Source organism: Gouania willdenowi, chromosome 9, assembly GCF_900634775.1.
Source record: "Gouania willdenowi chromosome 9, fGouWil2.1, whole genome shotgun sequence".
Classification (NCBI taxonomy): Eukaryota; Metazoa; Chordata; class Actinopteri; order Blenniiformes; family Gobiesocidae; genus Gouania; species Gouania willdenowi.
Genome location: NC_041052.1, coordinates 7934143 through 7949949, shown reverse-complemented (window position 1 = coordinate 7949949; position 15807 = coordinate 7934143). Strand labels below are relative to the sequence as shown.

At 36.9% G+C, this 15807-nt stretch overlaps 2 protein-coding genes across 2 annotated transcripts in view; one reads left to right on the top strand and one right to left on the bottom strand.

Moving 5' to 3' along the window:
- The window catches only part of znrf3 (zinc and ring finger 3), an 83305-nt gene extending 68637 nt beyond the window's left edge, over positions 1-14668 (top strand). Inside the window, exons 3-4 of the mRNA XM_028456910.1 lie at positions 13564-13638; positions 14609-14668. Coding sequence (XP_028312711.1) covers positions 13564-13638; positions 14609-14668 — 135 coding nt within the window. The remainder of the gene's footprint in view (positions 1-13563; positions 13639-14608) is intronic.
- A 404-nt stretch (positions 14669-15072) lies between these two features.
- The window catches only part of kremen1 (kringle containing transmembrane protein 1), a 71117-nt gene continuing 70382 nt past the window's right edge, over positions 15073-15807 (bottom strand). The window contains exon 10 of the mRNA XM_028456909.1: positions 15073-15089. Within this exon, the coding sequence (XP_028312710.1) occupies positions 15073-15089 (17 nt within the window). The remainder of the gene's footprint in view (positions 15090-15807) is intronic.

The following is a 15807-nucleotide window of genomic DNA, read 5'->3' as shown; positions in this document are numbered from 1 at the left end:
AGTCCTTGTCAGCTGTGTGTGGCAGGTGCACCTCCATGTATGAGCTCTGTGGTTAGGAGTTAACCCACGAGCTGAACTTTGCTGTTTGTTCTTTGTTTTTGGCTGAAAGAAACCATCATGCATGTGCGTTATGAGTTTACAAACATACGTCAAACATTGATGTTTACAATTGCTGCATTAATTTGAACCAATAGAGCTTGGCAGCATGGGTTGTGCACCGACTTGTTTTATCTGCACCGTCTACCTTAAATCAGGCGTGTATTTGTGCAAAAAACAAAGTATTCTACAAGGCCAAGCACCTCGATTGTTTTGGTGTTTTGACTTTAGACCACGTTGATCATGGAATTTTTGGGCAGATCAGGGTTGACCATTTAATCCACCTCCGTTAAAGTATTTGGGAGGTTTTTTTGGCTTTCTGGCTTGTGGTTTCTTTGTTGCTTTGTTGTGCACTTGTTATTGCTACACCATCAATTTAAATTGCAGACCCCTAGGGTGCCCCGGAGCCAAGTCTGACTAAAGAAATAGAAAGTGTCTATTCGTACGGTTGCCTTTCGGACAACCCTCGGTGCTATTGGTACGTTTACTGAAGTACACATACGTAGCGTCTTAAGGTTAGGTTTAAGGTTAGGTTTAGTCTTAGTCACGTGACCTAAACTGGCCAATGACTGACCAATCACGTGACCTAAACTGGCCAATGAAGGGTGCTGTGTACAGATAGAATGTCGGTATATTGATATGGCAAACGTACGGATAGCCACTGCTTAAAAAATATAGAGCCTCCGATTTTCTGTGTCAGAGTTTCTCAAATTCTGTTTCGGAATTACCTAGTTCTGCATCACTTTACACTTTTCTTTTCCCATTTCATAATTTTTTCCATTAAATGACTTTACTGGCTATTAAACGTCCCAAAATTGTACCAAACATGCTAAATAAGGTAAATATAGTCAATTACTTCAGATGATTTACAAAAAGGAGATGGTTACGCTGAAATCAAACAAGATGTCATTGCTAGAGCAATGTTAGCCACACTGCTAGACCCTAGTCAACCCATTTAATCTATAAAATACCATGGAATTGTGTGATATGATCCAAAAACATTTCGTGAAACCTTTAATTACCTCCAACCAGCGAATCACCCTCATGTGTTGCATGAAATCCCACCCAGTCGTGTGCTTGTAGGTGCGATGCTCCTGCTGAGACGTGTCAGTAGATAAACTTATCACCAGTTCAGCTAAAACACCATCAGCTAAACCTGTGCCTGTTCAGCGTTAAATCCAGTTATAATAATATAAACCGCTTGTTAATCACAACACATTAAATATACTTCAGATTAAGGTCTGGAACCATTATCATTCACAGGATCACATGATCATTACTTGAACCATAACTAGATAATGAGATTTTTGAACGAGTATTGGCAAAATAATATTTTCAAGACATTCAATCACCCGTTTACCAGTGAAAATGAGGTTGTAATTGTCCCAAAATATTCCTGTGAAGCATTTCTGTGTCAAATTTTAAATCATAAAAAAGACTTTCAGTTGTCAGTTTCTGCAATCACATAAAATCGGAAGCCTTACAATTATACTCAAAATATTTTTATTCATGCTATAATTAAAACCTAAGGTTAAACAGCTTAAATTGTGATATTAACCTGTCTCGCCATTCATTTTTACTTGCCTGTGTGGAGACCAAAACCGAAGGAAACAATGGGGACAGAGGGGAAAAGTGGAGCCTTAGTGTTTCTTTTCTTTCACTTTTTCATTACAGTCGGCAACAGAAAGAATAAAGTTTGAAAGATTTCCAGATTAGGAATGATTTGAGTCATTGTATGATTTTACATCATTGGGTGAATTTGTTAATATGCAGGTAAGAATCGCAGTGGACTGTGGAAAACCTATATATTTAGGGATAAAATCAAATTCCTAGAAGTTTATTTTATCTTTGTAGTATACGGAGTAAACATCAACTTTCTACCAGCATCTAGTCCCAACATAACAAGCGGGCGGAATCTAAACTTAATGATGGTCGTCGAACTTTGTAAAAAACCACAATGCTTTTTCAGCCGTGCTGCTTTATGGCCCCATGATGAAAACTATTCCGATGTTTAATTGCCTTCTTTTTATACAATACCGAAGGGATTGGTCTGCAGAAACAACCACAGGGTGTGGCCCTCATTAGGGAAATGTTCATTTAAATGAAGAAAAAAACCATCAATAGAAAAATAAAGTTGTAAAAAGCCCAACTCAACCACTTATTGGTTTAACTTTTGATAAAATCCCAATTTCTTTCTCATATCAATAAAAATGGAGCTAAAAGCTACTAGAATTCTAATGCAGTAGCATTTTTTCAGCTTTTTAGAACATATGTAGTTTAAAATATGGAAAAACTCATAAAAACTCATTTCATTATGTTTTTCATTGGTAATGTTAAACATTTTCAAATAAATGTAGGTATTAAATTCTAAGAAAAAAACTTGGTTCACAATTAGAGAAGGCACCAATACAGATCACTGTTATTATTTAACGGGTGAATGTTTTCACTTGTGACCAACTGAAGACTTTATCAATAATTACAGTAGTAATAAAAATAACAATGAACCAGTCGTCCACACAAATGCCACCATTTCAAAAATTAAATGTATTTTATTCTAATCAGTTTCAGATCTCATTACTGGCTTTTAAACTTCCTGAAATCATCACAAACATGTTTAATATGGTTATTTGAGTTAACTATTGTTATTAATTGTATTATTCTCCACTGTAAAATTATGCAAGATTTTGCGTGAGATTCGACATCTGTCAGTTTGCTAAAGTTTTTACACATTAAACCACCTGTTTTACGTTGGAAAAATGCGTGATATTGTCCCAAAATATGTAGATGAGGGTTTAGTCCGTGCCATATGTTATTCTATTTCCATTCCAGAAGGTGAGCTTACTCATATTGTGTTAGAATACATCACATTTTGCACAAGAATTGACATTTCTGTCTTTTTGCCCTTCCAATTAAGGTGAATAATTTTGTGTAAATGCATGATATTGTCCTAAAACATGCATGTGAGGGTACATTCTGTCATATTGCAATTTCTGTTTGATTTTTTTTTTTTTTTTTAATAAAAAAAAAAACAATATTGCCATTTTCGTTTCAGGAACCTGATTTCGTTTTTCCTATTTTCTGTGATTGTGGAAAATGTAAGCACGTAAGATAAAAGTAGTCACTAGTTGAACCAAAATATCTACAAACATGCTTCAAATGCGTGTAAAAAAATTATATTGATATTGGCCTAATATCAGCGAAAAAAATTATATACACAATACTCATTTTCAGGGTCTTCTAATGTATTTATTTTATTCAATTGGTGAATATTCTTATGTTTGAAGTTAAAATGTATACAACCCATTGGTTAATGATAAATGGGTGAGTTTTTCTCATTTACCTACTGTTGCTAACTATTGTTCTCTGTATCCGGACACCCCTACAAATTATTGTGACACACTGTGTTTGGGATAAAAACTATTTGCATGCTGTATTTGTAAGTAGTGACCAGTAAAAAAAAAAAAAAAAAAAAAAGGTTGTAGCTCTTAGATTTCCGAATTTATCAGCTGATGTGCAGGTGGACAAAAGGGTTCATTTCCACTCCGTGCTCACATGCAGTAGCTGTTTTACAACTTTCCTGTCAAGCTGACAGTCGTCACCTTTTGTACAATACGATAGATAAAAGTGTGTATGAGGAGGACATGAATTGGTCATATGAGACAGGAAGGAGAACACTCGCCGCTACACTTTCTCCCTCGCTTGCTCTTTTCACTCTTTAATGGGGTCGGCTTGGTGCCAAGTTCCGCGGGCAGGCCTCCTGAGAGTTGCCCCCTTGCACGCACACAGCACACAACACACACACACACACACACACAAGCACATGCTCTTGCACACACACCGTTTGATAGCACAGTTTACTTGTATAATTCCGGTTATGCAATATTGGGCGATTGGCCACCCCACATTGTGCGCTGATGCAAACAGAGAAATGTGCATGAATGAATTCTTGTCTGTGTATTTTTGTGCGAGGTTGGAGGTGGTAGAAGAATAAAAGAAGTAAGAAATCACCAGTCCACTCAGTGTGGGTTTTGTTTTTGAAGGACTGCAGAATTAAATCCTTTACGCTCCGTCTCTGATTTGTTATGTTTGTCCCCTAGTGAGATCCATAATGCCCCCCCCCCTCAAGCTGACATTTCTGCTTCCTGATGCTTTCTGTTTGTTGCACAATTCTGCCTGTCGTTTAGGGATTTGAACGTTCTTTACTTGTGCGCGCGTGCATTGAATGTACATGATGTACAGCACAGACTCAGGGTCAAGGATCAGAGTACCTGGGCAGGGCTTTGTAGTCGTCTGATGAATGTTTTTCCCTCCATTCCTATCGCTTTGACCTTGAACAAATCACAATATTCCATTTTCTCCTGATTAGGACCTGACAAACACACAACTATTCCAAGTCGGTAGGTGACAACATGACCAACACACCTGTGAAAACACTCTTGTTTTCAGGGGTTTTCCCATAGTGTTACACCAATATCTCGTAAGGTCTAGTTACATCTAGACGGTTGCAAAGGGGCAGAACATTTTCAGTAAATTTCCACGGAAATTTAAGCTTGGGAGTTTTGGCGAAATTTCAAAAATCTAAACTTCTCAAGGGAAAACTGTATTGGAATTAACATGAAATTGGGAGTAATTATAAATACTTGTGTCATATCCAAGCATAAGTATTGACAATCATGCAAAGTATTACAATTTAAAAAACCATATTTCAACTAGGGTTTCAATGTTCTAAATTTGGAAACTTTCCGCGGGAATTCACAGGAAATTATTTAAATTGAAGGTTGGCCCTTAACAGGGATGTTAAACATTGTTGGGGAAAATATGTTTTTGTTTGTCATCATCCGTTAATCAAAAGTTACTAACAATTTCCGGTTAATTCAATAAATACTTCCTATAAAAAGTTTTTTTTTTATTATTCCCAAGCTTATATTACAATGTACATACACCCTAAAACCATGCTGAATACATGATTAGGTATGAAGTAATGTAGTTTATTGATCTTAGTCTCACTCTTCACATTTTAGTCTATGTATTTAAATGTAGTGTTTTTAGTTGTAAAATGTCAGTGAATAAACTCTATGGGTTGAACGCCAGTTTTTGCAATTTAATGTTGATAATGGCTGAGATTAGATCAGTGACATCTTTTAGTATCCGTGACATCACAAACAGTTACCGTTGGTCCCGCCCCTCCTATAAAAGATGGAAGGAGGGACTAGGTTTCCTTGATTGACAGCTCCATGCAGAATTGTGTTGCTACTCAGAGCAACGCCCATAATCAAGGCATTTTTTAAATTTCCCCCTATTTGCAGGTCAGCAAAAACCTAGGGGTTTAGTTTCTCCGCAAACATAGTTGGGAAAACATATTTTAGCATATCAGCATCTGTTATTTAAAAGTTACTCCCTATTTTCGGTGCATTTAATAAAGTCCATATTCTTGAATATTCCCCAATTTCCTGAGCTTAAGTTCCCGTGGAAATTTACCAGAAGTTTTCCAACTTTTATGCAACCCCTAGTTGTATCAGAAGCCGTTAATTATAGTTCAGTCACACAAGTAACTCCAAAGGTCCTCATTAGTTTGTGGAGAAGAGATCATGTGGTCAAAAGTGGCCATTTCATATTTAGTATTTTCCAATTTGGTGGAGTGTGAGCAGCCGGTCATCATTTGCACCCAAACAAAAACATCCAAAAAAACATCAAGAAGTCATATCTCGGTATGTAATTGATGGAGTGTCATGATAGGAAAGAGGATATTTGGTGGTTGGCGGAGGTTTTTCCTCCTCAATCCTGCTGGTGTTTTGACTTGGGAAAACACCAAATCAATTCAGCACTCCGTTTGTGATCTCACCTCTTCTGGATATTGACAGCACTTGCTGAGTTCGCCGAGTGCTTCAAGTGATTTCTTTCCCCCGTGTGTTTATGTTAGATAAACTGTCAGTTTAGATGAAAGCAATCAAATGAAGAGGTGCTCGATGAGTTTTTCCAGGCCTGTCCCTCTGACTGCTGTGAGACACACAAGTGGATTTTATGTGCTTTGTAAACACTTTTTAAAGCCGCTTAAGAGGAACTGCTTCTGAGGTCTTCTGTTAAATGCTTTTCTTCCCCCAAAGCCTCATTGATTTATATTGTAAACCGTAAAAAAGGAGAGATTGAAATCTTAAGGTGTGAGAAGAAAGTAGAAGCTCATTGGCTCTCTGAAAAGCACATTGTGTATTTGCAGTATTTGATTTAAGTGTTATCAGTAATCATAAAAGAGTGCAGGTTTCTAGTTAATAAACGTTCCTAGTCATTCTGGTCTTGTTTGTTCCTTCTCGTAGCTTAAGAGGGATTCTGTCCCACCTCCGATCTTTCTCCAAGACCAAAATCTTGCGTGATCAAATGAGTTCTAACAACTTGACTCATGTGCATTCCAAGTAACTCTGGATTTCCCAATTCTCTGCTTGAAAAAGTGACTTGGAACACCATAGAATTTTAAAGTCGGACGGAAAGGCCGGTTGCAGATTTCTTTTGAATGCAGCATTACGTGTTTCTCAGTCAGTTTGCGTCTTGATTGGCTGCATTTTGTTCCATGACCCGAAACACATGGTCTTGAGTCTGGAATCGTCGGCTTTCCCACACACACAAACAAGAAGTTTTGGTCAAAAATATTGAACAACTTTAATATTTACGATGTCGGCATTGACCCGTATCACAGTAATCTTATAGGATAATCTTATATAGGATAATTTGGTGTTTGCCACATTTGATTGTGACTCGTAAAGGAGGAAAATGGGGACCAAAACAACCCATTTGCTCTATAGCCCAGAAAATATCGTACTTTGATTTCTGGGACTTGGAGTTTTTTCATTTTTGAGTTTTAATTAAACTAACTTAAGACTTCAACACTATTCCTGCCCTCAACCTACAACTTCAACACCTTACCTTTCCTAACAAAAGGTTGGACATCAAAGGCTATATTTTTAGCTATAGGAATGTAGAAATGGCTGGTCCCCAAAGCGTTTACAGCAAAGCAATATGCTATTAGCTGTTTGCTACTCAAAACCAGGAAGACATAATGATATGTTTGATAACTGCAGACACGGCTTTGTTTTGTGTTAGCTAGCCTTGCACAACAGCTAGCGACATAGCTACCCTATGTATTTTAAGAATAATTTAAGCTAGCCAACAGCTCATTGTTAGCATCAGGTACTGTCAGCCAATATTCAATAATGTCCTAACTTTTTGCAGATGAATTTCTTATTTAATATCTAAAAGTGTAGTGTTTTTGTTGGGTTTTTTTAATTAAAAGTGTTTGGTCAAACTGTTCATTGACTTTTTTGTTTGTTTGTTTGTTTGTCAAATGAAGCCAAACCACAGTGAAAACTTTTATAGATAAGGGTATATTTTGTGTTAGCTTGCCTTGCACATCAGCTAGCTACAGTACATAGCTACCCTACTAATTTAAGCTAGCTTCCGGCTAATTGTTAGCATCTGGTGCCGTCAGCTAACATTCTATAATTTCTTCACTTTTTAAAGATGAATTCCTTATTTAACATTTAAAAGTGCATTCAACTTAGTGCCAGATCTTTTTTTTAAGTGTTCTGTCAAACAGTTCATTGACTTTTTGGTTTGTTTGTTCAGATCCACACGGTCCAGGCAACTCAATAAGAAAGTGGCCTTTTTTCTCATCAGATAAAGCGAAACCACAGTGAAAACTTTTATTTTAGTTAAATGTAAATAATGTGTTGCCTACTTAGAAAGGAAGCGAGGGAAAATAGGAAAAAAAAAGGGGTGGGTGACCACATATAAGAAAATCCACAGGAGAAAAGTATGCCTTTATCTTTTAATAAACTGTAAAGCCAGGAGGCAACATGAAATTACAGCATAATAGCAGTGGAGAGTCTTCAGAAGACTTAATTGCTTTAATTATAGCAGTGCAGAAAGAGAGGGAAAGGAAAGCATGGAGGAGGAGGAGGAGGAGGAGGAAGAGGAGGGAATAAAACGGGAGAGGAGAATATGGGAAGAAATGTGACAAGAAAAGGCCAGTAACATGATAGAGGAATCAAAGCAATGCAGGTGTTTGCCTGTCTGCGTGCCACCACACTAACTTCTGTTTTTAAAAATCATATTTTTCCATCTTCGCTATGGGAATCCTCATCTTATGTCAGAGTGTGCGCTATAGTGGGAGAAGCCTCTTTTCCAGATGGGTTCAAATGTCTCTCCTTCAGATCTTACAAGCTGGCAGGCTTACTTAGGGATGCTAAACATAGCTTTCATTTTCCTCTGTGTCTAGACTGAGCTCTCGCTGCTTTCTGCTGAGGTTTATAGTCACTGTAGGGATAATGGTACCCTAATTTCAATGTCTACAAGCCAGTTAGATGTTTGTTTAGCTGGCGGTGTATGACATACCCTTGAAGCTAGACACTTGAAATCCTAACTATTTTATCCTATAACATTAACCCTTATAAACATTGGTTTCTTGTACACACTTTCTGCGCCTGTTTCCTTTTTTTGGAGAATCCCTGATTTCATCTATATTAAATTAGGGGACTCAATATTTTCGTCATCAACTGTTCAGGTCAATCTCAATCAACTCAATCACGCTTTTTGTTTATTTTTATTTATTTTATATTCTACTTTGCAAATAGATTTGTGCAGACGAGAGATGTTACTGACTTTGTGACATACATGAAGTCCTATAGCCACTAGGGGGCAACACCGACTGTATGGTATGCTATAATGGGCAACTGGTGGCCCAGGGGCCCCATGTAACCCCCGGTCAAATTGTTTTGGTCCCTTGAAGTAAATGGTAAATGGAATTTATTTATATAGCACTTTTCTGACCATCGAAGTAGTCCCAAAGTGCTTTGCAATATCAGCTCATTCACACTGATGCTCCCACACCAAGGGGACAGAGCACAAAAAACAACAGCGAATATGCACAAAAGTACAACAATAAATGTATAAATATACAGAAAAAAATGCTCAAAAGGACAAAAAATATATAAAATAACAAAAACACAGTAAAAAAAAAAACAACTAAAATATGCAAAATAACAATAAAACACCCCCTAAACATCTGATATTTCCTGTATTAATGCACAGATTGGTCATTATTCTGAATTTATTTAAATAATGTGGCCCTTGAATCAGTCCATCACATGTTTATGGTCCCTGCTGTAAAAAAAAAAAAAAAAGAAAGAAAGAGAGAGAGATACTTATCTCTAGTACCTGTATACAATATATGATTTTGACTTACTTTATTTTTTTATTGAATTTTCAAATGTTCGCTGGTTTCTTGTTTCTTTTTTTAAGGTGATATTTTTGCTGGTTTCTGCTTAAAACTCCAGTCTTGAGATACATAGAAAAAATTAGGAAACGTTAGTATTATTTAATTATTTTTAGTTTGACTTTTTTCTTTGTTGTTGTTGTTGTTTTGCTCCATTCCTATGGATGCTTGACCATTGTATTTTTCTATAATTTTTATTATTATTTTCACATTTTTTTAAAACCTATCTTTAGGTAGAAGTTATATAACAATAGTGCATAAACTTCACCACAACTTTAGCCAAAGGATTTTCCTTGACATTCCAGTTCCAGTCGAGTGCATCTGTTATGAATGAAAGCTTGCGTTACCAGTGCTGCTGTTTATCTTTAGTGAAGAGTTTGCCACACAGGACTGAAGTCTGTCTCAAATTACTAACACTATATTTCCTTCAACATGACTCCAGCCACTTGAAGCTCTGTGTGTCCTTTGAATCAGCAAAGAAAATGGTGTTTCCTCAACAAGGTGTTTAGTTCTTAGCTGTTTTTGAGCAGCATTCGTCATTCCTTTGATGTCCGAGTATTTTTTCCGTTTTGCAAAGGAGATGTGTGTGTCATGTTTTTTAAGAAAGAAAGTTTGCCTATGGCTGCATTTTCGTTGTCGTCAGGCAAGTCTCTGCATTGCAGCGCATGCCTGCCCGAGTGGAGATTCTTCAGGAGGGAGATTTTCTTTCTTCTCAAAGCGTCTTACCAAGAGCTATTAATTATTAACTGGGAGAGCTAACATCAAAGCAGCAGACTTGTGCTGAATTAAACAGGGGGCTGGAGCCTGGCAGCATAGACTTGGGAGAGAACTGGGTGAGAGGGAAAAAGCTGAGCTGAGATTTCACTCTGCTCGTGTTTGAACTTTGCAAACACAGAAGTGAGAAAAAGCGTGGAAAAGAGCAATATTAGTTTATGTAAGAAGGACAGAACAAAAAGAAAGCTGGAGTCGGGGTTTATTGTCAGTGCGTTCACAGATGGCAATGATAGAATCACTTGTCAGGGTGAATTAGTCATTATTCAGAGATGAAACCCAGTTTAATAAACGTCTTGTCTGAGAAAATTTGTTTGAGGGGTAATTTTGAAAGCAAAGAGCTGTGGGGGATTTGAAACATTCCTGACTTTCGAAATGTGTTCCCATCTTACTGATAATTCTGTCTACACGGACAAGTCTATGTACACGGTTTAATAGCTAAATATTACATTATTAGTGCTTAGTTCATGGGTTGAAGCAATACGACCTGTAAACTATAATAACCTTAGTTTAAAATTAATTTATTCATACTGCTTCTCCACCTCACTGTCCTTAGTGTCTGCAGACCACAACAATGAGGGTCAGTCTATGTTCTGGTTTTAGGATTTTCCATTTAGAAAAGGATATATTCATTTAAAAAAAACCAGTGACTATTTTATTTTCATTTAAACTCAAAAATCAAGATTGAAATTGAATGCATTTTTCTTAATCATAGTCGAGAGGGGATGAACGAAACATTGAAACAAGTCTTATAAACAAAAAGTGAAATGTTAGAAGTCAGAAAAAACAACAACAAAAAACATAGGTAGAAGCTTTATAATAACAATACAACGAAATATTGTTGGAAGCAGTCAATCATCATACAGCAGAAATAATAAAATACTCTTAAAAAAATATGTGGTTATAAATAGAAGTAAATGGTAATAACTGAAGACAATTATTAAAAATAGCGGCTAAAATGCACAAAAGAAGTTTACATTTTCAAAATATAATACCCTGATGAAGAGAAATGCTTTGAATTTATATTTTCGTATGAATCAAGGGTGTAACAGCACTCTACATTGTCACTTTGATCATCACTTTCCAGCTTTGTGTTGTGCTGACATCCAAATGTGCTGTTAATTTTGTCAACAAAAAACTTTCGTCATAATTTTCATCAATTACACATTTTAAAGTGACAATAACTCGAATACGACTATTTAAATTTTAAAAAAAAATGACATTAACGAAAACTATATCAAAATATATTTGTATTTTTGTTGCCTGATAAAAATTAAACTATAGTTTCATCACATGGGACGAAATTGGAACTCATGTGATCATGTGGTCTTACACATTGATCGCATCAAATCTGTCTGTGTGTATCTGCAAACATTAATAACATCCCATATCAGGTTGATTAATGCTAATTAAATGTGAAGAAAATACATCAACTCCTATCCTGTACATTTTAGTCAACTAAAATCTTAATGTCATTTAGTCGACTAAAACTAGACTACAACAGAAATAGTCCTGATGACTAAATTTTTGACTAAAAGTAAGTTGCATTTTAGTCAAAAAACCAAAGCTAGATCATAAAAAGCAGGATTTAATGTGAAGCCATGGTTTTTCTTCTTCAGATTAGAAAAAGACAATTTGGATTTCATATGTAGAAACGTGGGCTTCTGCAGGTCCAAGTTTTTCCTTTATCTTTTGCCTACAGCAGAACTCTTTCAAAGGCCTCCGTGCCGTGACTTTCCCCGACTGTCAGATGAAAGCAGCTGCTCCGCTTTAACGCTCCTCGTGTGTTTTGGAGCACGGTGGGGATTTTCGTTAGGTTTTCCATCATTGCTTTGTTTTTGGTAACCAAAGCTATTGTTCTTGTTACTATTTAATCTTTGAATATTATCACATGCTGCTTCTTTCCCTTCCCTTAAAGGGATACCCAGCCCAGATTACAAAGGCAGCTCAAATGAAAGATGATTAAATGTAAACATTACTAGTAGGAATAAAAGGTGGTTTAGAAGCTGCAGATGCAATAAAAAATACTTTAAACTCACGCTTGTTGAGGTTGACATGTCTGACAAACAATGACAGTGGTTACTCAAGGAAGTGCTTAATTCACGCAACTCTAACTGGTTTGATGAGATTAAAGGCATCCAGTGGTTGCCATGGTAGCATAGATTTCCTTATTGAGCTGGAAAACCTCTGTGTATTTGTAGTAAGAAGGCTGATTCTGATAGTATCATCCAAATGCTGCGCCCATCATCATTTTCCAAGTCTCATTTCCTGGTAAATGCAACATCAAAATCTGTCCAGCATAATGTCCCCGTTCTTCATAGAAATAATGCCATAACATCAAAGGAACTCAATGACACGCAACTAGGTATGACAAAAATGCCATTTTTACCGTAGACTGTGTGGGAGCAGAAATACAAAGAGTAATCCTGATGACATGATATCCGGTTGCTGATTGGCTGAAATCTCCAAAATGATGGTTAAAAGTCGACATAATTTAAAGACAGTTGTATTATTCAGTGCGTCGTGTGATGGATTTTGTATTGCTTTAAGTGAGGACAAGTATATCCTGATTACACAATATAAAACTCTATTGAAAAGGCAACACCAATAAGCAGCACTTGTATGGCAGCTGCAGTTCTAGATATGTGACCACCTGACTTGTTTTTATTTCTACAATTTAATGATGTATCATTTCTAACACTGATCAACATCAAGTAACTTAAAGGTGCGACCAGTGATAATGTTTTTTATTGGATAAAATCACAATGTAGGCCTCATAGATCAATGAATCGCATCCCACTTACTCTAAGAAGAAAGGAAAAGTCAAAATTGCCGCTTGAAAGTTTGTTTCAACACATTTTAGGAAATGTTTCACGCATTATATGGTATGGGGAGTTCCATCATACTTGCCTTGATTTCTCATGTTCCGTCACCAGACAAGGAGGACAGTGATTTGCTTGAAATCATTTTGTTGTCGTTTGTTCCCAATATTCTCCGTAATATCACCTCACTCCAGCAGCCGTTCAGTTTCGGCCAAATACGGATATTTCTATGTAAACCTGAAAATAAACATCTGCCACTGATTTTCCATAATGATCAGTCCGTTAAACACCTGAACTGTGTTGGGAAGTCACTTTGGCCGAGTTTTTGTAAAGTTAAGAGTGAAGTAAAAACTCTTCCATGCTTCTGTCTAATAAAATATTCTCATTAGTATCAGTTTTAATTATGCTATGGTATCATAACTTGAAAAACTAAACTACAAGCACATTGTTTACTTGTTGGTTTTGTGTACAGGACAGGTTACACTCAGGCAGAGAACTCCCTCTAGTGGTTGGAGGTGGTTGAAGTCTTTCTAATAACGTGACATCGAGCTTTCAATCCTTTCTGTGGCATCACTGAATTTATCGCATGGTTATTTCTCTCTGTGTCTCCAGGCGAAGAGAGCAGTGCAGCGGGGAGCCACGGCGGTCATCTTCGATGTTTCTGAAAATCCTGACGCCATCGACCAGGTTGGTAGTACACACCTAGACATACCTGCCAAACAATCTGAGCCTCTTTAGTCTCTTGTCTGAAGATGGAACTCTGTTTTTTGACTTTTTCTGAATGAATCTCAGTGTTGTTACTCTTCTTGTTCTCCAACTATGTGTTGCACAAATACAGAGCTTTGCATCTTTAGTTCTTTCCCAAAGCTCGTGGATCAGCCTCGGCTCTTTCAGCCACTCTCGGCCTTTCAACTCTCTGACTTGAGAAGGACTGTAAATGGATATCCAGGCTCCGCTTTCACTAAACCATGACTAAACTCTGTTGAGCTCATAATTGCACAGGTAGCACACATTACCTCATCTCCCGAGACCATAGATCAGTCTTTTGACGAGTGCATATTTGTGGAGACCGAGCAACAAATGAACAAGAGAAACAGAAATAATAGTCCTTGTCCCATGCACACATGCAGCAGGCCTTATTGTAAACAGCTCCACTGCTGTTGGGAATTCTAATGCTGGAGCTATTCCTCTGAGCACCTTTGTCACAAGAATCCTCCTGCGGTATTCATCCTCACCACACCAGGCCTGGACTTGCATGTTTCTCTCTCTCTCTCTTGCTCGCTTTCTTCGCCTCTTCTTCTTTGCTGCCGGGTTGTAAAGTGCGTATTTGAGAGATAAAAGGAATTGCTCACAGACCACATGAAAGGCAGCGCTAGGCGGCTGTGTTAAATTCCCCCGAGAGGCTTTTCCAGTCTCAGCAGCCCGATCTGCAAGAGACGGGAGCCACAAGGCCGAGGGGCAGGGAGTAGAAGTTAAAAGAGACTTAAAGTCCTGGGGTCAAAATTAGGAAATGCTTTTAAAAAGTTACGAGACTTTACCTGTTCTTTTGAGGAAGAGTGTTAGCTGGAGTTTTTGTTTTGGAAAACATGAGGTGGAGGATGTGTGTTGGGGTTCTACTGGTAGGTGTGGTTTTTGATTGGTTTATTGTTGGTCAAAGACCAAGCTTGAGTCACTTCCTCAATACTCAACCGAGGACATCAAGCGTTTCGACATCTGAGCATTTGAAGCGGATCATAAAAAGTTTCATTAGGGAAAAGGAAAGCTAGTGAAGAAGGAAGGTGACCATCCTCTGTCACAACACATTCCAACCAGGCAGAGAAAAGGAAGAGAGAATGCAGCAGTAACTCATAGTAACTGTGAACATGAAAGTGTGTCATGAACTTGTAGTTTGTTTTCATCAGCTAAGAGAGAGAAAGCTACATTTATTTAGTTGTATTAGTTGGGGTAGTAGATTAAGAGTCTGGGTTTGATTTTTTTTTTTTGACTCTTTTGGGATTTTAAATATGAAACACATTTTAGTTTGCTTCTTACTAGGTTTATTTTTTAACTTATCTATTAGCTAATGCTTTATCTTACATAGTTGTTTTTAAAGGTTAATGCTAAAGATAGTTTTGGAAAACACTAGTGGCAGTTGCTTCCTGATAGATAAAAAAAAAATCCCGCTCTTTCGGTTACAACTTTTTTAGTTAATTTTTAGTTTCAGTTTTGTTTTGTTTTTACGAGCAATTAAAGTGAAAGAAAACCATAAAACACCTTTCTTTAAAGTTGTCGATAAGTACATAATTGTTTTTATTTATTTTTTAGTATGTAGCCCTGCGTCAATTTGACTTACAGGTTAAAACTAGTAACGCTAGCACAGCTAACAGACGTCACAAGCTAGCAAAGCTAGCTTACAGTTCGCATTACAGTGAAAAAAGGAGAGAAAAACTCCCCAAAACGTTACAAAAAGTGCATTTTTGCTCATATTAGTTTCAACTTTGTTGTCATGTGTATAAATGAAAAGTTCACTGATGCTCAATTTAAAGCTAAAAATGATAAATTCATGAACATCAAACTCGTAGGTGACGACGGCAGATCCTGTACAGGATTAGAGATGGCAGTCAACAGCTGTAATAATGATGATAATAGTAATGTCAATTTTAGATTTTATTTTCACTTATGCAACTATGTGTTAATATTTTTTCAAAAAGCTTTAAATCTCCTACTCTCTCTCCCTTTGTACAGCACTTAAATTCTTATACAGAAAGTTCATTGTACTATATATAAAATCTGAATTTGAAAAAAGGTCCAACAAGGTAAACTAATGTTTGAAGTGTTATTTTCTTGTGCTGTGTATTGTTTAGTTAGTTCTTTATA